This window comes from Hippopotamus amphibius, chromosome 5, assembly GCF_030028045.1.
Source record: "Hippopotamus amphibius kiboko isolate mHipAmp2 chromosome 5, mHipAmp2.hap2, whole genome shotgun sequence".
In the NCBI taxonomy this organism is placed as follows: Eukaryota; Metazoa; Chordata; class Mammalia; order Artiodactyla; family Hippopotamidae; genus Hippopotamus; species Hippopotamus amphibius.
Window position 1 is genome coordinate 28,387,403 of NC_080190.1, and position 26,072 is coordinate 28,413,474.

The 26,072-nt window shown below is 56.2% G+C and overlaps 2 protein-coding genes across 6 annotated transcripts; both read left to right on the plus strand.

Moving 5' to 3' along the window:
* The first annotated feature begins 861 nt into the window (after positions 1–861).
* Positions 862–2,867, plus strand: NPM3 (nucleophosmin/nucleoplasmin 3). 2 transcript variants are annotated; one of them, XR_009053864.1, is made up of 7 exons: positions 862–1,000; positions 1,300–1,385; positions 1,629–1,748; positions 1,857–1,950; positions 2,286–2,407; positions 2,503–2,550; positions 2,711–2,861. XR_009053864.1 is itself a non-coding variant. In XM_057736002.1 (6 exons), the coding sequence occupies exons 1-5, from the start codon at positions 883–885 to the stop codon at positions 2,396–2,398; spliced, it is 531 nt and encodes a 176-aa protein (XP_057591985.1). In that variant the 5' UTR covers positions 862–882; the 3' UTR covers positions 2,399–2,407; positions 2,503–2,867. The 2 variants fall into 2 exon arrangements, 1 of the variants encoding a protein (XP_057591985.1); XM_057736002.1 differs by having other exon boundaries at positions 2,503–2,867.
* Positions 2,868–7,996: 5,129 nt separating this feature from the next.
* On the plus strand, positions 7,997–13,840 carry FGF8 (fibroblast growth factor 8). Of its 4 annotated transcripts, none has more exons than XM_057736329.1 (6): positions 7,997–8,217; positions 8,312–8,348; positions 8,877–8,963; positions 9,190–9,370; positions 12,610–12,716; positions 13,550–13,840. In XM_057736329.1, exons 1-6 carry the CDS (start codon positions 8,186–8,188, stop codon positions 13,838–13,840), a joined length of 735 nt encoding a protein of 244 aa, XP_057592312.1. In that variant the 5' UTR covers positions 7,997–8,185. The 4 variants fall into 4 exon arrangements, with proteins under 4 accessions (XP_057592312.1, XP_057592314.1, XP_057592315.1 ...); XM_057736331.1 differs by having other exon boundaries at positions 8,186–8,217; positions 9,223–9,370; XM_057736332.1 differs by lacking the exon at positions 8,877–8,963 and having other exon boundaries at positions 8,186–8,217.
* Positions 13,841–26,072: the final 12,232 nt, after the last annotated feature.

Here is a 26,072-nt window from a genome sequence, read left to right on the forward strand (position 1 = left end):
TCCATTTTTTCCTCAAGGCAAGGCAAAAGACAAGAAAAGTAGACAGGTTTTGGCCAGGCCACCTTCTTGCCACAACTACCTGGGGGTAATTAGGGCAGCTAGTTTGAGTGAGTTCCTGCTACCTAATAGAATAAGGAAAACAGTTGCTTGATTCTTTGGTCAAAAGGTGAAAGTTGGGGGTGTAGCCCAAATTATGAGACAGGAGTGCAAGGCAGAAAGATGTTCCTGGACTAGCGTGCTTCTGTCAGGAGCAGCAATTAGTCCCACGCTTGAGCTAACGTCCTCTGCTAACAAGCACTAGCATCTTAAGTTCAGTGAAGATATGCCACCATCTGGATAGTGAGCTGCAGTGTTGGCAAAGCAGGAAGCATATCCAGGAGAGGACGGAGTCGTTTGGGTACAAAGTACCCGGAGCTGGAAGTCTTCCTTCAGGCTCCTTGGTTCCCTTGAAAGGGAAAGCAAATCTGAGCGTATTACTAGCTTTTATAAGAAAAACACTGCACTGTATCCCGCCTTTGCTGAGGGAATTGGAAAGATTTCCCTTTTTATATACTTTAACGAAAGCTTACCCTGGGTTGGGCGAGAGGGACACTAGAGGGATTGCAGAACCAGAGAAAATGGAGGCAAGAGCCACCCTCAGAAAGTCTCGGTCGTTGAAGTGAGCAAGGACGTTAACAGTCCCAAGTTGATGCTTCTGTGATATTACTTCCTCTTTGCGGTCTCACAGACGCAACAGGTCTGAGGCTCCTGAACGAGATTGGGCGCTGGCGCTCTGGACTGGGGCCGCCTCGCGAGCGTCTCCTTTAATAGGCGGGACCGGAACCGCCGCGAGTCCCCGGCTTTGTACGTGTCGGGGGCGGAGCCGCAGACGGCCCTTGCAGCATGGCCGCCGGCGCTGCTGCCGCCTTGGCGTTTTTGAGTCAGGAGAGCCGAGCCCGGGCCGGGGGGGTCGGCGGTCTGCGAGTCCCGGCCCCGGTCACTATGGACAGCTTTTTCTTCGGTATTGAGGAAAAGAGGGGCTGAGGGTGGTGCTGGGGCAGAGGCAGGGCTGAGGAACTGCAGTGCAGACGAGTGCACGACGTGGATGGGGGCGGAGGAGCCCTCGCACGCGGCAGCTGGAGCGGAAGGGGATAGCCAGGCCATTGCCTTAGTCGTGCGGGGCGGGGCCCGGGCCGAGCGCACCAGGTGTTCCTGAGAAGTGGGCGTGTGAATGGCGGGTCAGTCCGTTGCTGCACATGAACGGGATTCGGTGAAACGCCCCCCCACAGTAACACACACTCACACTGTTATTTCTTCCAGGATGTGAGCTCTCAGGTCACACCCGGTCTTTCACCTTCAAGGTAGAGGAAGAGGATGATGCGGAGCACGTGCTGGCTTTGACCATGGTAAGGCGCGGGGAAGGGTCGTAGCAGTGAATATGTTGACCTGAGCAGGCCTCTGCCCGCCTATCTCTTCCCCTCCCCCTCTTTCCTGGGAGTCACCTCCTTTTCTTTAACCCCCACATGGGGACTCCCCTGGCCAGGTGACCCAGGGACCTCTGAGGCTGGGCAGGTTGTAGGGTAGATGCCTCCATTTGTGGTGTCCACTCTCACTGGGGGAAACTCCGAGGCCTTGTGTACCCTTCCCAGCTCTGCCTCACCGAGGGAGCCAAAGATGAGTGTAATGTGGTAGAAGTCGTGGCCCGGAACCATGACCACCAGGAGATTGCAGTCCCTGTGGCCAACCTCAAGTTGTCCTGCCAACCCATGGTGAGTTCCCTGGCCATACCTTGACAGGTTTGGGAGGTAGGAAGTGAAGACTTCAGGACTCCTCACAAGATGGGGTGAGCCAGGCCTTCATTCTTGTCTTCCTCCCAGCTCAGCTTGGATGACTTCCAGCTCCAACCACCGGTAACCTTCCGCCTGAAGTCAGGTTCTGGCCCTGTGCGGATCACTGGGCGGCACCAGATTGGTGAGAGCCTTCTCCTTTGCCTCCAGTAGACTCTCCATCAGGACTCCTACCCCACCCCAGCCTTATCTTGCAGTGCAGTTCCCATACAGACCCTGTATGCTGTGCCCTCCACATTCTGTCCTACTTAGGCATTCTCCTTCATGGAACCTGTCCCAGCTTCTCCTTTGGCTCTTGTTATCTAGTTTAGTATCTGAGGTTTTTCCCACCAAGACCATAAGCTCTGTGAGGTCAGGGTCTTTGCAAGCCTGGAGCCACAGGGCATGAATAAATGACCTGTAGTATGAAGGGGGCGTGGCTTTAACTTTTCTTCCCTTTACTGCTTGTGTGTCTACCAGTTACTATAAGCAATGATGTTTCTGAGGAAGAGAGTGAAGAAGAGGGGAGTGAGGAAGAGGAAGCTGAGTTGTGCCCCATTCTGCCTGCCAAGAAGCAGGGGGGCAGGCTCTAACCCTCCCTGGTGAGTTGGGGAGGAGGCATGCCCATAAGGGTCTGGGAGGGAACAGAAGGAGAAGATTTGGACCTAGATGCTGACCCCTTGTTTGCTCTCTTCAGGTCAACTAGCTGCCTGCCACATGTACCATGCACCAGGTTCCTGTACAGGTTTCAAGAATTTTGTGTCTTCTCCATTGAAGAGGATGGGTAGCAGTGGGGTGGGGTGGGTGGGGTCTTGGTCTGGTGCTAGGAGAGAGAGGGTCCCATTCTCCATGGGGCCCTGGTGTTCTAATCCTGTACCACACGCAAGAGTTTCCCTTTTCTCCAGGAGTGGGAGGAACTCTGAACTTCTATCCTGACCCTCTCTCCCCACTTGCCTATGAGGTTGGAGGTCAGCATCTGAAGCTCAGGACTACACATTTTTAACATTTTTTTACATTTTTGGATAAAAGTTGAAATAAAATAGTGTGGAGTTTTTTTTTGCAGCTCATTTGTGTGGCTTCTTTCCCTGCTGGGGTGGTATTCCCCTAGGGACCACCAGGTGGCACTGTGGCAGCACAAAGGGTGGCCCTGGGCCTGGTGGCGGGGTGAGGAAATGTGGGATCCTGCTATTCCCAGGACGCTGGGACTAGCCCAGGCCTGGGCCCCAACTGCCTTCCTAGAAGAGGACCTCCGGACACCAAGCCTGTTCCCAGCCCCTTAAGGTGGGGGAGGGCCATCCCAGGAGGTTATCGGCATCCAAACAAGGGGTCTGGGCCTCTGTCAGCACTCAGGCTGATGGGCAGGGGTGCAGATAAGGGGGCTTAAGCAGCCCGAGGAATGTGCATCCCTAGCCCCATGAGGGGGCTCAGGCCCTGAGAGGGCCTGTGAGGGACAGGTTAGAGGCCAGTCTTTGCTCCTCCTTCCACTCATACAGGCCATCTCTGAGCCAGCCTGGGCCCTTAGAAACCTGATTCCAGGGGCCAGATGGAGGGGGCTGGCCAGATTGGGTGACAGGGAAACCAGAATCCGGGTGGCCTGGCATATGGGGGCAGAGAGGACCCCCTGGGATTCAGCCTCCTGGGCTAAGGGGTTCCTGCCCCCCAGCCCTCTGCCTGGTCTAGGGGGTCTCTTGTGCCTTAAATCAGGTGGTTCTGGGGCTTGGCTGCTGCTGTGCCAGGAAGAGAAAGGGATGTACCTGGTGTGAGCATGAGTGTATATGACCAAGTCTGAGGTCAGCAGTTCAGCAGCTGTTTTGATGGGGGCGTGGGGGGATGGTCTCAGTGCCCCACAAACAAACAAAAGGTTACCTCCTGAGACAGCCTGGGGCCGGACATGCTGAGAAGGGACAGAGAACAGTGCCTAGTGGGACCACCCACTCCCACCCACAGGGGCTCCTGGGCAAGTGAGTGAACAAGTGGGAGGGGTCCTAGAGAACCCAAAGAGGCTGGTATTTGGGGAGAGCGTTCCCACAACACGGAGAAGCACTCCGTCTTCAACACATCCCTGCAGGAGGTTCCCTTCTCCCTGTGGTGAGAACCAAACAGGCCCTATTTTTAAATTCCCTTTTTTCTCAAGTTGAGGATGAAGGCAGATGATCCCTCTCTGTGTCGCGGTGATCAGGGTCGCAGGCCCCTTCTTCTCCAGGACTTTCCTTAAGTGCTTCCACCGGGAACCGGAGTGGAGGGGTAGGGACCATTCACCTACCGGCGGCACGGGGTCGGGAGGTAGAGGGGAAGGTGGAGCTGGCGCCCTCTGGTGGGCGAGGTTGAACCCTCTTGTGGCCGTGGGGCTTCCCGCGCCACTTCTCTAGGGGCTCTAGAGGTTCGCCGCGGTGCAGGGGCGGACGTGCCCCGCCAGTGGTCTGGGCCACTGAGGCTGACTTCATTCGTTCATTGGTTCATTCATTCACTGGAAGGGCTCCTGTTAGAAGCCTTGCCTTCCTCTCGTCTGCAGCCTCCAAAGCCTTGGCACGTGCTTGGTTGAAGGCGCAGGAGCCTGGCTGAGAGCGGCGAAAAGTCATCTCTCGGGGAAAGCTTTCCTAGACGACACATCTACCCCCTGCGCGTGGCCCCGCCCCAATATTTACCCCCCGCGATGCCGCTGATCGCTCATTGTAAGCCTTTGCTGGTTTCTCGGTGGGTCTCCCCGCGGCCCCGGCGGGCGCCGAGCGCTCTCCTGCCCGCGGTGGGGGCCCAATCCACATCTGCTTGGTCCAGGAGTTACCCGGCGCGACGCGGCGCCCCGCGGACAGAGCTGGGAATTGTTTTTTCTCCCTCCCCACCTCCGCCTCTCCTCGACCCCCCTTTCTGCCCTCTCAGCGCACAGTAGGAGCGTTGCCAATTTACTTTGGCCTCTGAGCGCTGAGGGATGAAGGCGTACGTCGGAGTCTGCAGACGGCTGGAGGAGGGGCAGGACTGTATTTGGGGGGATAATGGGGACGACTCCCAGACCCGGGCCTAAAGTGCTTAACACGGTCTCCGCGATTTACATTTGAACGGTCGGCGGAGGGTCTGCGGCGCTTTGAACGCCGGGCGCAGGAAAACGTTTGAGCGAGCGGCCCCGCCGTTTCGTGTGGATTTGAGGGGCCCCGGGTGGGCTGGGGGGGGGGGCGACCGATGCATTTGGAAAGAGGCTGAAGGTGTGTGTTTGGGTCCCTGCGACGGTGTGTTTGCGGAGAGGGGCTATTTGTATTGGCGAGAGGTGTGTGTTTGTGTTTGCAGGAGGCGAGGGACTGTGTGTGTGCGTTTGTGTGTATTTGTGTTTGCGGAGTGTGGGGGCGGCCGGGAAAGGTGGCCGGGCTGTCACTCAGCGATCAGGTTGACAGGCGCTCCCTCATCAGGGCCAGGGAGCTCTGATTGCAGATTCGAGGAAACAAAATAGCAATTGTAATTACGGGGCTTTGATAAGATAAAGGAAGGAGCGAGCTGGCCGGGAGGCGAGTAAGAAAGCAAGGGAGGAGAGAGCGGCCTGCTGGGGCCCCGATGGAATCTTTACATCTGTCACTCACGGGGGTGTGCCCGGGCAGTACCTGGCGCCGGATGCGGGGGTGTCCCTATTGCCGCCCCCTCTCCTTCTAGAGACAGGGACTTTGGGGGAGATGAAAAGAATCCCCCCAAACTGACGAAGGTCCATTTGGGGGAAGTTCTCCAAATGTAAAGGAATTCTGGTCTGTATAGGCCCCTTGGTAGAGATTAAGGTGTAGGACTCAAACCCTGACCTCCACGCTTTTAGGCCCTGGATTGGTCACCTCTAGGGAAGAGGGAGGAGGGTGGATTAAGACCACTGAGATTCAGCCCCGCGGCTTCAAAACTTTCCAGGGGGGCTCCGAGCCAGGGCTGGACCCTGGTCTGAGCCAAGTGCACTGGTCTCCACCCCCACTCCAGGGAAGGGCAAGTGCCCAGAGTGACTCAGGTTGTGACTCCAGGACTATGCACACTAAAGACGGGCTGGATGCCCTGACCCCTGCCTGGGTCCTGCTCCCTGCTGTTCTCATCAGACAATTTTCAGAGGGCTGGGTCCCTGGTGAAGAGAAGGCGCTTCTCATCCTCTGCTCCCCATCTCTCCACTCATTTATTAATGCATACAAATAAATATTTTCAAGGGCCTACTATGGGGGGGGGGGGGCATAAGGTTAAGATGGTGAACATCTTGCCTGCTTGAAGCAGTGCAGATGGGGAGGTAGACACCCAACAAGTGGCAGCAACCTCTAAGAGGAGCTCAAATGAAGGAACTGTGCTGGTCTGGGCTGTGGGCACTGGAGCCCACCTCACCTATCTACCTCCCAATGGGGTTGAGAGGAGATGGTGCAAACTCAGCCTTTAGCAAATACAAAAGTGCTCAGTAAATGGTGGTGCCTATGATTATTATCTGTTGGGAAGGTGGTGAAGGCAAGTCTCCCTGGGGAGGCCCCACATACACTGAAGTCTACATGTTCAGCCAGTTTCCCCATTATTCATTCATTGAATACTAATTGCGGAAGAACCCTGCCCAGCTCTCTGCCATGAGCTGCAACTTCGGAGCTAGTAAGACGTGGTTCTTGCCTGGAGGTCCGTGTGGGCAAGAGCCAGTTGAGGGAACAGACTCCTGGAGATGGGTAACAGGTGGGCTCACGAAGTCTATTTCTCTGGGGAGGGATGAGAACTTGGGCTGTCTTCTGACTCTTTTCCCATCTAGACCTTGCTCTGTGTTAGCATTATGGCTGGGAGTAGGAAAGGCAGGCCACAGAGAAAGGGGAGGTAGGCAGAACTTGGCTGTGCTGCCTACTGCCTCTTGCCTAAGGGCTTCCTGGGATCACCCCAACCCCTCCAGTCCAATCCCCAAGGACATGGGGGGGGCGGGGCAGTAGGGCAGGGGAGGTCTTGGGCAAGGGCAGCAGCTGGGCAAGGCATCAGTGGCTCCACCTGCTTCTCAGAAGTGTCTGTCCCAGGGCACCTCTGCCCACCCAAGCTGCTCTCAAAGAAGCACCATGGCTCAGGGTTTCCAGAAGCCCCTGGAGGGAAGCAATGTGTGGCTGGGAAAGGCTTAGATAACTCTCTACCTTCTTTGATACCTCCCCTCCCCCACAGTTGACACAAAGCACCAGTCCATGTCTAGTATACAGTAGGTGTGTAAATACCTATTCAGTGCACAAATATTGGGACTCTGAGAGAAAAAGACTGGGCAACCTGGATCTAAGTCTCCTCCCCCAAGAAAAGTAGTTGAGAGTAATTATTTTTGAGCCCTCTGCCTGCTGTTTGGGGGGTGGGGGGGATGGTGGTGGCAGTGACTGTAGGTCTTGCTAGGGACCTCTGGGCTCTCCTACATAGATGGCTGTGGTTCCTCTGAAGCTTCAGGCAAGCGTGTATGGGGGTGGAGGACAGGAGCAGGGGTGATGGGAAGGGGAGAAGGAGATGTTTCTCGATCTCAGGGCCATCCTGGAGACTGAGCGAGGCAGGAGAGACCGGCAAGGCGGGGTACTCAGCAGAAAGATGGGGGTGGGTGTCGGGTCCCCGTCGCACAGGCACGCACTGCCGGAGACGAGCGCACAGCCGTTCACACCAGTATTAGCGGCCACTTGGCAGCGGCAGGCCCAGGCGAAGCACACAGTAGGTGGCTCAGAGAACCGCCGTATAGCCTGAGGCATAAGCGGATCGGGTCCCAAAGTGGAGACCCGGCACCTTCCCACTCGGGCGCACCAGCAGTCCAGGAAGCCCCAGCCGAGGGTCTCGGGACTCCACTGGGGGGACGGCCCGAGGCGGCCCCCATCCCCTTGCGCCTGGACCCCAAGAGCGCGCAAGGGGACAGGCCGGGGATGGGGGCAGGCGCCCACATCGGCCTCCCCCGCCCCTCCAGCGGGTCCCCAGACCCCTCCCCTCACCCAGACCCCCAATCCCAGACCCGCCGGCCGCCCCGCCCCGGTCCGCCCCGCCCCCGCCCCGGGCTGCGTCCCGGCCCCCGCTCCCAGCCGGGGGCTGCGGGCTCCGGCCGCCCGCCCCACGCTCCCCCCGCTCTCGCCCGGTGCGGCGCCCCCCGCCCCCACCCCTCCCCCTCCCTTCCCACTTACCCACCCCCCACCCCCCCCCCCCCCGGCCGGCCCGTTACCCTCCCTCCCGCTCTGGCTCCTCAGCAGCCAGCGGCCACCGGCTCCGGCTGCGGCGCAGAGGCACTCGGCGCGGCGCGGCGAGCTCGACATTCCCCGGGACCCGCGGAGCCGCGTCGGGATCGCCCGGGCTCCCGCCCTCGAGCCTCCCTCCGCCGCCGCCGCCCTCGGCTCGTCGGTCCGCTGCCCGCCGCGCGCCGGCGTGGTCCCGCCGGGGCTGTGCGTGCTCCCCGGCCGCGCGCCATGGGCAGCCCCCGCTCGGCGCTGAGCTGCCTGTGAGTACCGCCGCCCCGCGCCCCCGGCCGCGCGCCCGCCCGCCCGCCGCTCACCCCGCGCCCTTCTCTCCCCGCCCGCTTTTGTTTCCCACAGGCTGTTGCACTTGCTGGTTCTCTGCCTCCAAGCCCAGGTAAGGCGCACTGCGCGGAGGCGGGGGCCGGGGTCCCCGGGGGCCGCCGGGGGGCGAGGTCGGGCAGGGGCAAGAGGACCGACCCTGCGGCCCCGCGGCGGGATGGTAGGCACCTTAGAAATGCAGCCCCTAACTACCCCGAGGAGGGAGCTAAGGAACAGAGAGGTAGCCCCTGCCTAAGGTCACACAGCCAGTGAGTGGCGAGGCTAGAACCCGAGGTCTCGGAGTCCAGCTCTGTCTCCCACGCCTCCCAGCCAGGTGGGGGTGGATGGGGGAACTCTGCGGGCAGCCACACCGGCCGCCGAGGAGGGGGGCATTCGCGGCCCGGGGGCGTTCGTTGTCAGAGGTACGGTGACTGCCTCAGGGACCCTCTCCGCGGCTCTCTGGGGAGACCTGCGGTGGGTCTGGCCGAGAGATCAGGTGCCTAGGTCCTCTGCGGTCTCAACATTTGCTCCGTGAATTTGTCTTTATAAATGTCAGGGGTCGGGCAGCGATGCCTCCCGACTTAAAAGCGCCCTGCTCTTCTAGGAAGGCCCGGGCGGGGGGCCTGCGCTGGGCAGGGAGCTCGCTTCCCTGTTCCGAGCTGGCCGGGAGTCCCAGGGTGTTTCCCAACAGGTGGGTCCAGATCCTTCCCCATCCCGGGCTCATCCATGCTAGGCTGGGTCTGTCCGACTTTCCTGGGTGGGGGGAGGGGGTGGCCTGAGCTGGCATGTTGGGAGGACCCCAGCCCCTGCCGGCTGTCTGGGGCAGTGGAGGGAGGTGCGGGGTGATGGGGGCCACTTGGGCCCCTGGGCGGAGTAGCATTATAATGGCGTGTTGTGTATTTTTCAATTTCCTAAAGGTAACTGTTCAGTCCTCACCTAATTTTACACAGCATGTGAGGGAGCAGAGCCTGGTGACGGATCAGCTCAGCCGCCGACTCATCCGGACCTACCAACTCTACAGCCGCACCAGCGGGAAGCACGTGCAGGTCCTGGCCAACAAGCGCATCAACGCCATGGCAGAAGACGGGGACCCCTTTGGTAAGGCGAGCTGCACTGCGGTGGGGTAAAGGTAGCCTGTGGAACATGCCCCTCTTCCCCAGGCTGCCCTGCTGTGACTGGACCTACCAGTCGCATCTGCGCTGGCCAGAGGCCTGCAAGCTCCCCAGCTCAGAAGGGAAGGAGTTAAGGTGAAAAAAGCATCTTGGGGGTCAGCTGGAGAAGAGAGGGCTGGGGAAGGGACCTCGGGGAGTACTTGGCCCACAGGTGCCCCTTCTCTGACCAGCAGATGAATGAATCCAGGAATCCCCCTTTCCACCTCCCCCTTTCATACCCCTCCCCACTGCAGGTGGAGGCAGAGGGTTCAGGGGGAGGGGGCCCAGGTTTAAGGGAAGCTCTTGAAAGAGGATATGTCGCCAGGGCCCACAAAAGGAGAATGGAAAAGAGAAGGGAGAGAAATCCCCTCAATGCTCCCAGCTTGGGGGGTGGGGGGGGGAGCGTGCTGTGAACCTTTAAATACTTTGATCAGGAGGGTCAATTACACATGGGGACTAGGCTAGGAAAGGGGCCCTCCCCGCTCCACTTGCCCAGGAACCCAGGCTGCCGGTCAGAGCGGGGCTCCTGGCTCCCGGTGGGGTGGTGAGTACAGGGAGCTACTGCGAGGTGGAGAGGCTGAGGACTGATTGATTTCTAAAACATTCAATATTCCTGCCTTGAAACAAGGCCAATTTCCAGAGTCCTGGATGTATCAAGAGAAAAGCAAGCCCTCTGGGCGGCTGGTGTTGTTTTTAGAGAGCGATTATTGTGAGTTTAAAAACCTTTAAATAATGACCAAGTTAAACAAGCATGAAAGGAGAGGGGAAGACTCTATTAAAATGTAATAAAAAGGTGAGGCACTTTAAGAGCTAAGAAGAAAAATGAAGAATGATATAAAACAGAAAAAGAACGAGGCTTTTTTTCAGATGTGGAGTTTGAAAGGAGTTGCAAGTCTGTAAATGTTAAAAAAGAGGTTCAAGATTGTTCTCTATGAATCTCTGGAGAGACCCCCGCGTCTGGCAGAGCGATTAAAACTCTTCTTACTTTCACCTTTTTTAACATTTCCTGAATACTTTCTCCTCTTCTCGAGCCAGTTTGGGGGATCGAGTATGTCTCGCTGCATTTTTTCTGCATCGACGTAGCTGACTTCCCTTCAAAGCTGGAGAAGGAGACATAATTTTCCTGGGATAAATCTGTCACTGGGGTGGAAGAATAGGTTTGAAAATGTTAAGCTTTCCAAAAGCCCGGTCGGTCGGGAAAGCCGCTGTAAACTGCAGCCCGAGCTCCCTAGATCCATCCAGGAAGGAGAGTGGGGGCTTTCTGCGGCGGGGGTGGAGGCGGCCTGCCTGGTGGCCGAGCTCCCCCGCTGGGCTGGCAGGGCCAGCCTACCATCCCTTTGTCCCTCCAAACTGGCTGCTTGCTGCCCTTCTCAGCTTCCAAGGAAAGGGAATGTATGCCTGACTCCTCCTGGGAGGAGTCCAGCACCCTTGGGTTTTGGGGAAGAGAGACGAGGCTAAGCTGGTCATGGGGGAATTCATCTTCAGACATCAGAGGGCTGATGCCCACTTCTCTCCTTGCAATTATAGGAGGCTTCTCAGGTTCCCTGGTCCCTGCCTGGTGGGCAGGAGCAGGAGCTGGAGGGCCCAAGAGCAAAGGCTTAGGGTGTTTAGCCAGGACAGGAAGAATCTGGGGGAGAAGAGCAGAGAAGTCCCAGTTGCTTCCTTAGGGGCCCCAGGAAGGGACAGAGGGCTCCATCTCTATCTGCCCTGTTTGGCCAGAATCCTCAGAATGGAATCCTCTCCCCTCTTCTTCAGTCAGTGTCATTCCTGGCTCTTAAAAGTAGTTGCTCCTTGCCCTGGACGGTGGACCGGGAGAGGCCTGAGCAGACTGGCTGGGTCCAAGAGGAGGTGGGTGGGAGGGGAGGTGACAGCTGCATTTCCCTGGCTGACTTGGAGCCAGACTGAGGACTTGGCTACTGGGTCCCAGCTCTGTGCTTCTGTGGAGGGGGCAGGTAGTCACAGGCTGGGCAGTGAGGGCTGCCTTGCTGACCTGTGCCCATCACCTCGCGTTAGTTTCGGGGGCAGGTAGTCACAGGCTGGGCAGTGAGGGCTGCCTTGCCGACCTGTGCCCATCACCTCGCATTAGTTTCAGGGACAGAGAACCTTTTCAGTACAGGCTGGGAGGCAGCCCTGGGAGTCCCCAAACTTTTTTTTTTAAGGAGGGAAAAGGCTACACTGGGGAAGGCAGGAGACCCAGCCCCTTCTGTCCCATCCCAAACAGCTAAGTTGGCCTCCACTCCCTTCTTGGTGACAGCCTCAAAGAAAGGAGTTGTGCAGAGAGTGGACAGGGACCAGGGCTTCTGTGGCAAGCTGGCTGTCTAAGGGGAGAGGGGAGAGGGAAAAGGGCACAAAATTCAGCTCCCTATCTCCTGGCTCTCATGTGAGAGGCAAGCACACCAAATTTTCTCTCCTCCTCACCTACAGAAAGTGTTTGGTCGCTGGGCTGAGGAGCCCATGCTGCTGGAGGGTGAAAGAAAAGACTATTGAGTTGTTGATTTCTGAACACTGGGGCTGGGGACTGAGGTGACTGGGAAGCCTGGGGAAGAGACAGCATCCTCCCAGCTGGTGTCTGAGGTTCTGGGAAAGCAGCCGGCCATGGGCTGTGTGTGTAGGGAGAGCTGTCCTCATCCCTATCACCTTCTTAGCAGAGCGGTGGGGCGGGGGGGAAGCCTGTGGGTTAGAACCGAGGTACCAGAAACAAGAGAGAGTGCTTTTATGTTTGACCTCAGGAGTGGAGGTCACCAATGCACCCTGGATGTTTGTAGTGATCTGTGAGGCATGTGCATATAATATTTTGAGTTGGAATAATCCTCAAAGATCTTTTGATTAGCAGTGGAATTCTAGTCATTAAAATTTACGTGAAGCCTCGACATAAAAGTCATTACTGTCATTACTGGTTTTAAAAGAGGGTCTTTTCAGTTTGATGGCTCCAAGACCCCTCTGCAGAAACCAGTTCATATACCATGACCTCATCCACCCCCTTTCTGTAAACCCAGGTAAGGGGTCTGAAGCCCAGAAATGGGACTTGACTTTCCCAGAGTTGCACAGCATATTAGTGGCTGGAGCCCATGGCTTGGGTATCTGGCCCTTGGAGCAGTTGCTTCTGGGATCGGCCAGCTGGGATGGGGACGTGGAGCACTGGGCGTCAGGGAGCTGCTGTAACCAACCCCCTACCTTCCCTGACAGCAAAGCTTATTGTGGAGACAGACACCTTTGGGAGCCGGGTTCGAGTCCGAGGAGCTGAGACAGGCCTCTACATCTGCATGAACAAAAAGGGGAAGCTGATTGCCAAGGTGAGGTCCTAGAAGGAAGGTAGGGGGCGGCTGGGGCCTGGGGAGGACACTGGGCTGGCTGAGCTCCTCCAGGATCCCAACAAAGTGGACAGAGACAGAGGGCCACCTTGGGGTTACCTAATGATTGGAAGGGGGGGAGGTGGAGGAGGTGAGGGAGGAGGAAACAGAGATGAAAAGCTGTAAAGGCAAAGGAGGAAGAAGGAAGGCTAGGGAAGGGGCGGTGGGGGGGGGGTTGTCGGTAAATTCCATATATCTTTTTAACAAATCGCCAAATTGCTTTGCTATTATGTCCAATTACATGGTACCAGCATTTGGAATGTTCAGTAAGCCGCAGGCCCAGCCCCTCGGCCGAGCTCTGAAATGGCCCCATTAGTCACGGCTCCTCTCCAGCCTCGAACTCCCGGCTTCCTGAGCTTCTGCAGCTTGGGACTCAGCATCTTCTCACCAACCTTCCCTCCCCCATAGGGTGGCAGCCCTGGGGCTGCAGGCTGGCATTCTGAGGGGCTGAGGGGGGCAGGTGGGGAAACGGGTGCTAGCATATTGGGCCAGACTGGTGGGCAGGAGGCCAGGGCAGGCAGGGGCCGGGCCCCCTCTCTGCCTCTCTGTGTTGGGGCCCAGCCCCTCGGTAGACAGCCATGTGTCACTGCTACCCGGGAGGACAGGAAGTTGCCGGGTGGGCTGCAAGTTGTGGGGGATTAGAGAGCGGGTGCCCACCCTGCCATCTGCTGGGGTGCCCACCTGCTGTCTGGGGCTGCCTGCCCTCTGCCTCTGATGAGGGGGGCGCCTCCGGACAGAGCCCGGTGACACCGTGTCTGGCCCCCCCCCACCTGCAGAGCAACGGCAAAGGCAAAGATTGTGTGTTCACGGAGATCGTGCTGGAGAACAACTACACGGCCCTGCAGAACGCCAAGTACGAGGGCTGGTACATGGCCTTCACGCGCAAGGGCCGGCCCCGCAAGGGCTCCAAGACACGGCAGCACCAGCGCGAGGTCCATTTCATGAAGCGGCTGCCCCGCGGCCACCACACCACCGAGCAGAGCCTGCGCTTCGAGTTCCTCAACTACCCACCCTTCACGCGCAGCCTGCGCGGCAGCCAGAGGACTTGGGCCCCCGAGCCCCGATAGGCCCTGCCCGGCCCCTCCCCGCCGCTCCCAGCGCCCGCCCGGGGTTTCCTCTCGTGCAGGGAGAGGTCTGCGCTACTGAAGGCTGGGGAGGAGCTGGGAGAGCCCCGGGCTCTAGTTGTTGATAATTGTTTGCTGTTGGGTTTTTTTGTTGTTGTTGTTTTTTTAAACAAAAGAGAGGCTCTATTTTTGTATTCCACTTGGCTATGGTGTCTGACTTCTTAACTCTCAAGGAGGCCGGTGAGTGGCCTAGACGGATTCCGGCGGGAGGGCGGGGGGCGGCGGGGAGGGGGGATTTCCTGGGCAAGGGGGGCTTTTCCTAGTCCCTCAGAGGCGCTCCTGAGACCCCAGCAGCTGCAGGGCAAGACTGCTAGGCCGCCAGGGGCTCCACTGCACCCCCAGGTGGGGGCAGGGAGGAAAGAGCCTGGACTTCAGGTCTTTCAGGGACGGCTGTCAGTGGAGTGTGGTCGTGTATTAGTTGCTATTAAATGACTGAAATATTTATTTAACTGGCGTATTAAAAATGTGTGTTGCAGAGTGAGTTCTCCCGGGGTCAGCCCCCTTCCCCTGTGCCGCCCAGCTGGCAGGCAGCTGAGAGATGCAGCAAATCAGGCAGCAGCTTTGACTGTAGACTGCCTTCTACCTAAGGATCCACACCTGTCGGCTCTCCTTATAGTCCCTGGAGGGGTTTTCCTGGGAGGACAGAAGTAGGGAAAGAGGCAAAAGAGGCTCTTAGCTGCTCCTGGGACCTCTCAGACGTGGACTTTTAATAGGAGTCCTTGCTAACACTTCCCCAGGCCACCTTTGGGCCAGAAATGATGACTTTGCTAGGACCAGAGCTGTAATCATGGATTCAGTGGGTCCTTTAACAAGTGCTTTTCTGCGTGTGCCTTGGTCTGTGCGAGAGACAGATTAGAGATGCCAGAGCTAGTTCTTTGTGTATCAGGCTCCAGAAAATGAAAGCAAAGAGCAGGTGCCAGGGTCCAAGGTGGGGGTATGTTGGAGGGGGGGCTGCCAAGGTTGGTGTTGACAATTGTGACATGAAACAAGTGTTAACTTTGGGATATCTGGTTAGAAAGCTGTGAGCAGAAGGTGCCGAGCTCAGGTGCTGCAAAAGAGCCCAGGGGACTGTGGTCCAGGGAGAGGCTGCCAGCCTTGGTGAGACTGGGCCTAGAGGGAGAGGAACTGGCATTGGCTGGGAAGGGAAGCTCACAGGCCTAGAGCAGAATTCAAACTCTGGACAGGGGGAGAAGCAGCAGGTGGTATATCAGAAGGACTAGCCTGTGAGCAAGGATTGCTATGGAGGAAGGAAGACCAGGTCATGCTATGGCAATGGTAGAGCAGGTCATTCATGGCGCTGGCAAGAGGACTGGCCTTTGGTGGGTGGAGGGGTGGGTTATTGGAAGTGGACTGGTGAGATTGGCATCACACTGCCCTGAAGAGAGCCCAAGCCCAGAGGCAGCAGGTCTGAGGTCAGAGCTGGGCCAGTCTTCGTACCTGAGCCTCTTGTTCTGGTTGCTTCTGCTGTCTTCTTTGGGCTGGTGCCATAGCCCAGTTACTGGACCAATCCAGAAACCTCTTCTCTCTGGGCCTCTGTTCTTTGGTACCTCCTTTGGGTGGAGAGCAACCCAAGGCTTCCTAACGATGTGGGCCTCCCAAAGTTGCAGACACAAGTCCCAGGCTCAGGCCATCCAGATGGATCAGGAATGCCAGGGCTCAGTGGGAAGCCTTGGAGTAGAGAAGTTGGGGTACCATGGGGCCTCTCTGGCCTGCTATGGGGGTGCGGGGGCTCTGGATAGAGTCGATTTCTCCTGGTGCATGGATACTGGGGATGTGGGGAGGGGGCTCTAGACCTCTCTCTTCCAGCTCCCCCAGCTCTTAGTGCCTCCTCTTCTGCTGCATCCCCTCCCCCTTTAATTAATTCTGGGTGAGCAGCCTGGCTTTATTGTGCAAGGAGCTGGGGTCTCACTGTGGGAAAAGTCACACCTTCTGAGCAGCTTCTGATGCCATGCAAATGAAGAGACCGTCCAGGAAACGCTTTCATCTGCACGGCCGCCTGTCCAGCCCCCAGCCCAGTAATTACCCACATTTCATTTGTTTGAGAGCAATTCCTGGGGGAAACCACAGGGTAGGAGGGAGTCTGGGGGGTGGATGGAATGTCAGGCTCTCCCTGCCTGTGATCCTGGCCACAAAGTGGGGCCAACCTGGGCCAAGGTGGTCACTCGCTAGGCCGAAGCTACCCTGAAGCCCTCAGGCTGGGGATGTCTGAGTGCTCTAGGGTGGTGGGGTGGAACTGGGCCATGGTTGCAAACAGGGAGAAGAGGTAGGTTGTCCAGAGTGCCGGACCTGCCTCATGGAGAAGAGAGAGATGACTGATGGGGGAGTAGAGGTGGGCAGGAGGGTGGCGATCTGGTCCTTGAGGTGGCTTGAGGATTTGGGAAGGGGTTGACTCCCAGCAGGACCCCTGACCACGGACCCTGGGGAGCTAAGGCCAGAGCACCCACCACCTTGTTTATCTTTGCATTGCTGCCTCCACAGAGCCCTCGCTAATGGGGTTTTACAGCCCACTCAAGCTGCAACTGGCCAAGAATCAATCATTACCGGCACTTAGTGGTTTGATAGTTAACAGCCTGAACTGAAGCCAAACTGGTTGTTAACTGTGATAACAACTGATTTCAAGGGGTTATTGCCGGCCCAATATGCTCAGCCCATTTATTTCGGGGAAAACAAGCAGGGAGCTGTTGCAAGGCCCAAGAAAAGGGAGGAGGATAGGGCCTTCCTCAGCCAAAAGGCTTGCCGCTCTGTCTCAGCGTAGGTGCTCGCCGTGAGGGCCCCGGGGGCCCGGCTGAGGTGTGCGTGGAGACCTGGCCTCCCAGAACTCGCTGAGGAGCTGTGTGTGGGCCCAGGTGATCCACGCAGAAGGCCCTCTCCGGTCCTCCCCTCTCCCCAGTTCTTACGTCACCCTGATTCCCCACGTCCCCTCGCCTCCTCTCCTTACAGCAGTGATTCCCCGTGAGGCCCTCAGCTCTCCATGAGGAGGAGCCTGGGCCTAGTGGCCAGGCCTACACTTGTTCCCACTCAGCAGGTGGGGCTGGACCTCTTCACCCATTCCGTCCTCACCCGGGGCTGCCAGAGCCCAGCCAAGTCCAAGCCAGAACCTTGCCTTTCATTTCAAAGTCAGTGATGACTCCACCCAAGCCTTGACTAGAAAGGATGCACGAGAACTCTCTCCTCTCACCCCAGCAGGTCCTGTCCATCCCCACCTACTATCCTCAGCTGAATGGCAACAGGTGAGGTGACGGCCAAGCATCATTATAGAAAGCTGCTGTAGCAAAGGACCCCAGGAGTTCTCCACCATCTACAGATAGATAAACTGAGGTCCAGAAGTCACACAGCCAGCGTGAAAGCGAGTATGAGAAATCAGGTCTCAACTCCCAGACCCCGGCTGCCTTTGAAGACTGTAGGTCTTTCTCTAATTCATTTTTTCAGTCACTATTTATTGAGTGCCTATTGTGTGCCAGGCTCTGTTCTGGATAGAGGGGACAAAGCAGGAAATAAGAGACAAAAACTCTGTCATTATGGAGCTCATATGCTAGTAGGAGAGTGGGGGTGGGTGAGAATAGTATATAGTTTATCAGACCCTGACAACCACTACAGAGAAAAATAGAGGGAATAAGTGTGGAAGGTGGGGTAGGGTAGTAACAATTTTGGGCAGGGTGGTCAAAGAAGGCCTCACTGAAAACTTAATGCTTGAGCAGACACCTGACAGCGGTAAGGCACGCACGTATCTGGGTGAGGAGCCATCCAGGTAGAGGGACCAGCAAGTACAGGCTTATAGCGTTAGAAGAAGAGGGAGGCCAGTGTGGCTGGAGCAGAGTGAAAGCAGGATACAGGTGTAGCATGTGTGGTGTGAGTGTAGTGGGGCGGGGAGAATGATGGAAGCTGAGGTGAGACAGAAGAGGTGGTGGTGAGGGCAGATCATGTAGGGGCGTTGAAAAGACTTTAGTCTTGAGCCTGAATGAGACAGCAAACCACTGTGGGGTTTTGAGCACTAAAGTGACATGATCAGAATTAAGTTTTATTAATAACAAGATTGCTTTGCCTGCTGTGTTGAAAATAGACATAGTGGGGTAAAGGAGACTAATGAAGTTTTTGCAGTAATCGTGACGAGAGATGATAGGGGATTGAAGGTGGTAGGAAGAGATTGGAATTCGGGACATATTTTTGCAAGTAGGGATGTGCTGATGGATTTGGATGTGGTTTGTGAGAGAAAAAGAGGAGTCTAGGGGTTTCCAAAGTTTCTAGCCTGAGAGATGGAAAGGATGGAGAGGCCCTTTATTGAGATGAAGAAGATTCTAGAAGGGGCAGATTTTGAGGGGAAGAGTAGGAGTTTAATTTTGGACCCATTAAGTCTGAGCTGACTAAATATTCAAGTGGAGATGTTGAGTAGGCAGTTGCATGTGAGTCTGGAATTCAAGGGAGAGGTCTCGTGAAGATATAAATTTGGGAGTATTCAACTCACGATTTTTAAAACCAGGGGATGGAATGGATTTCCTAGGGAGTGAGCATAGCTAGAGAAGAGAAGAGAGCCAAACCCGAGCCTTGGTATCCTCCAAACATTTAGAGGTCAAGGTGAAGGGGGGAACCGGCAAATATAGTGGCTCATGAGGTAGGTGGGAGGAAAACAGAGGGTGTGTGTCCTGATGATATGGGAAAAATCCAAGAGTTTCTGAGCCCAAAGCTTTAAGTGGGGTTTGGGTAGAGTTTTACTGTCATCAGCTGTCTCCCTTCCCTCCTATCCCCGACCAATCACAGGGTCAAAAGAAAGTAGCCAACACACAAGGGGGTTATTGGTTTCACCTGGGCATCTCTTTGACTTCTTTCAGCTTCCCCCACCTCTCATCCTGCTGCCTTTACCTCCGGAACACATCTCAAATCTAGCCCATCTACTCTTCTGTTTATCTGCTGCCACCTCCCTGCTCCAAGTCATCATCAGCTCTTGTCTGGCTGACGGCAACAGCCCCCTAACTGCTTTCTCTGGTTCCTCTCATATCCCTCTACAATCCTTTCTGTACTCAGTAGCCAGAACTTCCAAAGCACAAATCTGATCATGGTACTTCTGCCACATCTAGCACTGAATTCAGACTCTTCTCCATGGCCTGCGTGGTCCCCTCCATTCTCTGGTCCCTGTCTGCCTATCCTCTCACCCGCGGCACCCTGGCCACATCTCCTTCCAGCTTCTCAAACAAGCCAGGCTCCCATCTGCCTCAGAGCCTGTGCACTGTTGTTCTCTCTGCTTGGAATGCTTTTCCTCTAGGTTGTTGGAGGGCTGACTGCTCATTACGTAGGTCTCTGCTGTCATTCTCTGCTCTCTTTTCTTTATTACACTTATTACTATCTGACATCATCTTCTTATTTGTTTACTCACTTTTGGTTGGCCTATTCCTCCCAAGAGAGCGGGGACTTTGACTTGGCTCACGATGAATGTCCAGTGCCTAGGACAGTGCCTGGCACATTGTAGGTGTTCAGTAAACATTGGTTGAGGCAATCAACTCATAAAATGAGAGTAGATATGGAGGCTGTTGAATGGAAAAGGTGGGGTGGGGATTCTCTGCATCCAGGAATTGGGTCAGGATTTAGGAGATGCCTGAAGGTCAGGGAGACTTGAGGATGGTTCTGAGATGGGTGACCCTTTAACCCCATCTGGACATCACAGTCTTACTAAAAGAGGGTCCAAGGCTATCTGGCACAAACTCACTCCCATTTTCTCAAACTGAAACAAGCATCTCCAAAACCTTACAAAAGAGCATCTAAGAGGACCTGTTGGGATGGATGTCTCAGAACCTCCCAAAATTCTGCTTCCTTCCCCGCTGCTGGGTTTCCATAGCAACCAGCGGATTTAAAAGGAGAGAGTGAAGGGGAATTAAGAGCCAGAGAGAGCAGAGGAGAGAGGAGGAGTAAGTGGTAGCAAGACAAATGGGGAGCTGGCAAGAACTGTGAGGATCCCCAAGTCCCACGTTACTGTGGGAGGTTGTGCCAGTAAGGTCCCTTTGGTTTCCCCCTTCCCCATCTGGATCTCTTGCCGACCTTCAAGAACTAACTGTCCATCTGTGCAGGCCCTAGAGCTGACCCCCATGCATGCCCCCCTCCTCCTGGCTGGCAGATGCTAGATGAAACAATGCAGGACAGATGTTACTGAAACAAGTTGGGGCCACTGGATTGGTCTGGGGGTTCCCTTTCCCTCCCTTCCTTGGCTGAGTATGATGCGGGGAGGACCTGGGGGGAGGAGAGTCAGGGTATGATCCTTTGCCAAGCAAGGTCACAAGCTTTGGCACTTGGGGATTAAGGGCAGACCCCCAATCATGAAGGATCAGATGGGCTCTAGCTAGGGCCTGGCTGAAGGTGTTCAAACAAGGGATCGCCTGGACACTGCTTTGAGGGAGCAAGGAGAAGCCTGCATGCACAGAACTCAGCACTGTTTGCAGCCTCCTCCTACCTTGAGTCCAGAGGACCAGAAAATGCCTGGGCCTGCAGCCTGGGAGCAGCAGAAGCATGAGCCCTCGAGGAGCCGGGGCACTGGGCCCTGAGGCCCAAGCCAGCTGCCTGGAAAACCAGCCAGTGACTTCTAAGGGTGGGAGTAGCCAGGGCCAACACCAAATTCCAGCTGTCCCTCTGTCTGCCTGCAGGCACACAGCTCCCAAACACCCAGGCTCAAAACCTCTACCTTCTTGGACTCCTCCCTGTTTCCAGCCACGGACATTTAATCATTTCAATTGGACAGACATGACCAACTCTCTTTCCTCACAGAGAAATCCCCCTGTCCCATCACAACCTACACTGGGTCATTTCACGCCCTCCCACCTGTCTCCTTGGGCTTTTTTGTATCACCTCCCCCTCCCTGCCTCCCGTAGCCCTCAGTAATGAAGAGCAAACTCATTCAATATTCATCATGGGTAATACCCCATGTAGGATCTGCCTGATCGCGCTTCTGATAGGGGAGCCAGGTCAGTGGGATGCTGGGTCTTAGGCTTCTGAGGGCTGGGGCTGACTTCTCTGCCTTGGGCTCAGGTTCCAGTCACTCCCATTAAGCCAGGCCCGATCCTCCCTGGTGGGGTGGGGAATCCTGGGCAGAGTAGAAGAGGGGCTTCCTGAGAGGAATTGCTAGCAGTCCAGGGAGGGCGAGGCGGCTTCTAGGGGCACTCCTAAGCCGGGCATGACTGGTAGCTGGGGCTCTGGATAAAAGCTGAAGACAAGGTGAGCCGTGACTGAAAGGCTGAAGGTTTGCGCTGAGTGAGGAGGGTCAGGGCCTAAGCATGCAGTGTCTGGAATGGTTATTTTTGCCCCGGGGAGCCTAGTTAAGACGGGAGTGTGCACAGGTGTGTGAGGGAGGGGAGGTCCAGTGTTGGTGGTGGGCCCTCTCCAGGAGCCTGCACAGGAAGCAGGCCTCCGTGTGGGGGCAGTTTCATCAAAAGCAGACAGAGGGAAGGGAAGGAAGCCTTCTCGTCCTCCCCCTGACACCCCTGGAGTTTGCACTGACCACTGACACTCAGGAGGCACCCCGCCCCCACCCCCTAGGCCTCAGTGAAGTCCGAGAAGGAATTCAGAGCGATGGCGCCGGGAGCAACCAGAACTCAGCTGTGGCTTTGGAGTCAGATGGAGCCAAGTTAAATCCAGGCCCTGCCGCTCCCTGACTGTGTGAGCCTCTCTAGGCCTCAATTTCTTTACCTGCAAAATGGGGACCATGCTCCACCCTATAGAGCTGTCACGAGGCGTGTGTAAGGGGTCCTGCAAACTGTCCTAACAAGGGTTCCTCACACATGGTGGCTGCTGTGGGGACAGACTCTGGGCTGGGGCGGGGGGAGGTTCGGGCCAGTTGAGCGAAGCGTCTGGGAACCCAGGTGTGTGCCGGGATCACATCCAAGGGCCACCGTGAGGAGCCGGGAGGGAGGCAGAATCTCCAGGGGGCTGTGTTCCTGCGCCCAAGGTAGCCAGGAAGCTGGGTGAGATAAAGGGCGAGTCCCTGAAACACATAAATCTGATCACACTCTCCCTTCCACTCACTGGAGCAGGTGTGCCAGCCAAAGGCCTGGGCCCCAGAGACCGGGGGGAAGGGAGGGTGCAGAGACGCTGGTGTCCTGCAAGGCGGAGGGGCTTCCTGGGTCACCCCCGAGGCCCTCGTGCAGGTCCTTCCTGCCCTGGTCCTTGGACCCGGCCTTGCCTTCCTCTCCTAACCCCCAAAGCAGCAAGCTGGGGAGAGAGTCAAGTCTGAGTTGTCTGGAGTTGGGAAGAATTCAAGGAGAGGCTCACGGTGAACACAGAGCATCAACACTCAAGGCTTCTTATCTTTGCTCCCGCCTCTTTCTTCCCCCAGGGCCTCGCACTGCTACACAGCCAATCCACTGGACACTTCCCCTACGCCAGGCATTCAAGCAAGCGTTGGGAGGCAACGGTGAGCAAGGGAGACGGACCCCTGACTCCCGAAGCTTCCCTTCCAGTGCTCACGGCTGCCGTTAGGCAGTCAGCTCCGATGAGGTGTGGGAAAGGCCGAGACAGAGGAAGAGCAGGGGTTGGGCGAGGAAAGGGGTCCAGGGAAGGAGGGCAGATGGCTCGGGATTGAGGCCATGCTGGCTCTGAGGCCACCGGGTGGGAGATCCTGATGGAGCTCAGCTTGACTCCTCTCAGCCCCAGCTCAGTCCCGTGCACACTGAGTACTGAGGTGCTGGAGCCCAAGAGGAGGACAAGGCACGGCCCCTCCTTCGGGCTGCCCCCAGGTACTGGGGTTCGCAGATGAGTAACCCCGCGGTTGCCCTACGACAGGGCGTGGACAGCAGTGGGTTCGCACCTGGTGCTCTGCTCACTGACTCATAAAAGCCCTCACAGAGGAGACAGGAGCTGGGAATGCGTGGCTGTGGAATCCTCAGGGAAATTCCTCTCTCCTGAACCTTAATTTCCTCATCTAGTAGGCAAAAGGGTTGACCTAGATTATTTGTTTTCAAAAAATTTTTAGCGGCAGAACTTTATTTCCTGAGGAAAACCTGTATAGAGGGGTATTTCATAAAGTAGATGTAAACGATGTCTGCTTTGGTCAGCTCAGGGGTCGGGACCCCCTCTGGGTCGCTCTTCGTGCCCAATATCCCCCCTGGGGCGGGTGGTGAGGGAGACGGGAGACCTGAGCCCTGAGATGGGAGGTCCTCTCTGGCCTCCAGGGGAGGACGGTGGCAAGGAGCCTCCAGAGAGGACGGGCTGGGTGGGCTCAGGCCACCCCCTCGGCCCCGCTGGGAAGGTGCCGAGCCTGCTCCCTCCTCAGAGCACCTGGACAAGCGGGCCTGTTCCCACAGCCTCTCAGAGAGGCTCCCGTCTCTTCCTGCACTGACCACTCACACCCAGGGATTATCCCAACCAGAAACTTCCATTTGGAACAAAGCTCCCAGGAATGAAACCCGAGCTGCCACGGAGAGGCTCCCAGGCTCCCTGGGAAGCGGCTGGGAAAGGGAGGGAAAACTTGCAAAGCACCGGGAGCCTCAGGGAGGCCGTGAAACTTGAAGACGAACGACCAGCCAGCGGACTGGTGCCGGGAGCTGCCACCGCCTGCTGCAGGAGCCGGGAAAGCGAGGGGGAAGTGCACCCCCAGGCTTTCCAGGGGAGGGTAATTGGTGCACCTGTGGCTAGGGCCAATATCCCCTGTGAGGCCCTCAGGGCTGGCCTGCGGTTCCTCAGGCGGCCCCTTCCCCTCCTCTCCGCCCCGCCCCCCTCCCAGCTGCTTCCACTTACTCCAGGGGCCACTGGCTCGGGCAGCGGCGGGCCTGCCAGCACACCCGAGGGAGGGGAGGGAAGAGGAATAACCACAACTGCCGTTTACCGAGCACCCATCAGGTGCCAGGGTGCTGCGTGGGTTACTTCCCTTCCTCACGATGGCCCTGTGTGACCGGCGCCGTGTGACCGTGGGAGAAACTAACGCTAAGAGGAGTTAAGCAATTTGCCCCAAGTGATAGAGCTAGTTAGCGGTTAACCTAGGATCTGCCCGAGGCGCTAAAGCACCTTCTGCCACGCCAGGCTCTGAAGTCCTCAAATCCCTTATTAGGGCCCAAGAACCCCAGTTAATTTCAAAGTAAACTCTTTCTTCCCCCTCAAGCCATCATGTGTGACAAGGCAAATGCTGTGAGTGGTCATTTCTCCAGTTTGGATCTAGGTGACCTTGTGAAACTGATTTCACTGCCCTGGAGCTCAGTCTCCTCATCTGTAAAAAAGGATTCGTAATCGTGCCTACTTACAGGTGGAGGCCCAAACGGTCATGCAGATCAAGTACTCGGAGCAGTGCTGGGCACAGAGAAAGCTCTCAATACGTGCTAGTCTTGTTGTTAGAAGAATTCCCCACCCCCTCCCCTGCTGCCCAGGAGCCCAGAGCCCTGAGGAAGACGCCCTCAGCGGGCCGAGTGGGCTATCCCAAGCTCAACCCCTTCCCTGCCTGCCTCTAAGGGTTCAAATGTAGGCTAGAAGGCACCTCAGAGGGCCAAGGACTTGGAGTTTTCTGGGAGCCAACAGGGAATCTTTCCTCCCACTTCCAGAGCAGCTCCAGGCCCTCCGGTGGCTGAGCCACCAAGTCTCCCGCAAAGACCAGGCTCTTAGCTGAGCTACTAGGCTGCTCTGGTGTGGCTCTGAAGGGTGACAGCGAATCCCAGCCCAGCAGAATGTTTCGTCTTGGAGGAGCCTTGAAGTTGATCCAAGCTGGGAAAGGGGACAAGGTAAGGTGGTTGGGCTGGGCTGTTGTCGGGTGGTGCTGCCAAGTGGCAGGCAGCTTTGGGCTCTGAGGAGGAGTCATTTTGCTGTGCTAAAGGCCAGGACCTTAGTCAGAGGCTGTGGCCTTCACTTGCAGCCTCCCTAGCTCAGACTTCCAAGATGACTGTCCTCTGGGGTCGGCACCAAGGACTGGTTCTGACCCACAGGTAGGGAGACCCTGCTGGTCCCTGCTCACTTCCCCAACGTCTGGGCATCTGAAGGTCTGGCTTCTGGCTGCCATTAGCGACTGGGGCTTGGGCTAAGAAACTAAGAATACCATGTTCAAGGACAAACTTGAAGTCAACTTTTGTGATGTGTATGTTGAACCTGTGCGGTCAGCAAAGGTGACAACTGAGAATGGGTGGTGCGCTGGGCAGGAGGGCACCTCCCTGCTTGGGGACGGGCTCCATATGGAATGTGGGGCTTACAAAGGATTCTTTCTACTGCCAGGGACCAAGCCCTAGGCTCCACTCCACCTCTCATCCACAGGGAAAGTAATGATTTTTTTCCTGTTCCTGGGGAGTTTACAGTCTAGCAGGAGAAACTACATATACAAATGATGGTCAAATATCAAATAGGCAATTGCAAATGTGTGTGCTTTTCAATTTTATTCCAACTGTACAGTGTAGATGAGTCAGATAGTATCATTACCTTAAAAATTTTTTTTAATTCCAAAAAATTTATTTTGGCTGCATTGGGTCTTCGTTGCTGCACATGAGCTTTCTCTAGTTGCGGCAAGTGGGGGCTACTCTTTGTTGCAGTGTGCAGGCTCTAAACACACAGGCTTCAGTAGTTGCAGCACGAGGGCTTGGTAGTTGTGGCACTTGGGCTTACTTGCTCCGAGCCATGTGGGATCTTCCTGGACCAGGGATTGAACCCATGTACCCTGTGTTGGCAGGTGGATTGTTAACCACTGTGCCACCAGAGAAGTCCCCTCGTTATCTTTTAAAGATAAGAAAATCAAGGCATAAATGAAATATTAATATTATTGAGTCCACATTCATAAATGTTTTAAGGTAAGTGTTTAGGTATTGAGACCACAGTGTACTTGTGTGTGTGTGTGTGTGTGTGTGTGTGTAGTATGTTCACAAAAATATTCCTGAGTGCCTAATGTTTCAGGCAGTGTTTGCATACTTTATTTCAATTATTCTTTCTATTGACCGTCTAATGACTCAATGTGCTAGGTATCAATATTCCAAATTTACAGAGGAGGAAATTAGAGTTGAGTAGGGTTAAATAATGTCTCCAAGCCACACAGCTGGTCAGTGGCTGACCCAGGATTTGAAGCCAGATCTGTTGACTCTAGTCTTTCCAATCTGCAAAGCACACCAATGGCTAACAATGCAGAGCAGAATGTAATGGAAAAAGTGACCTAAGACAGGGACCACCGTGGTGATAGGGAATTTCTGGGAGGGAAGGGTTCTCACCTGGTTGAAGGGAAGAGGCACTAAAGAATAGA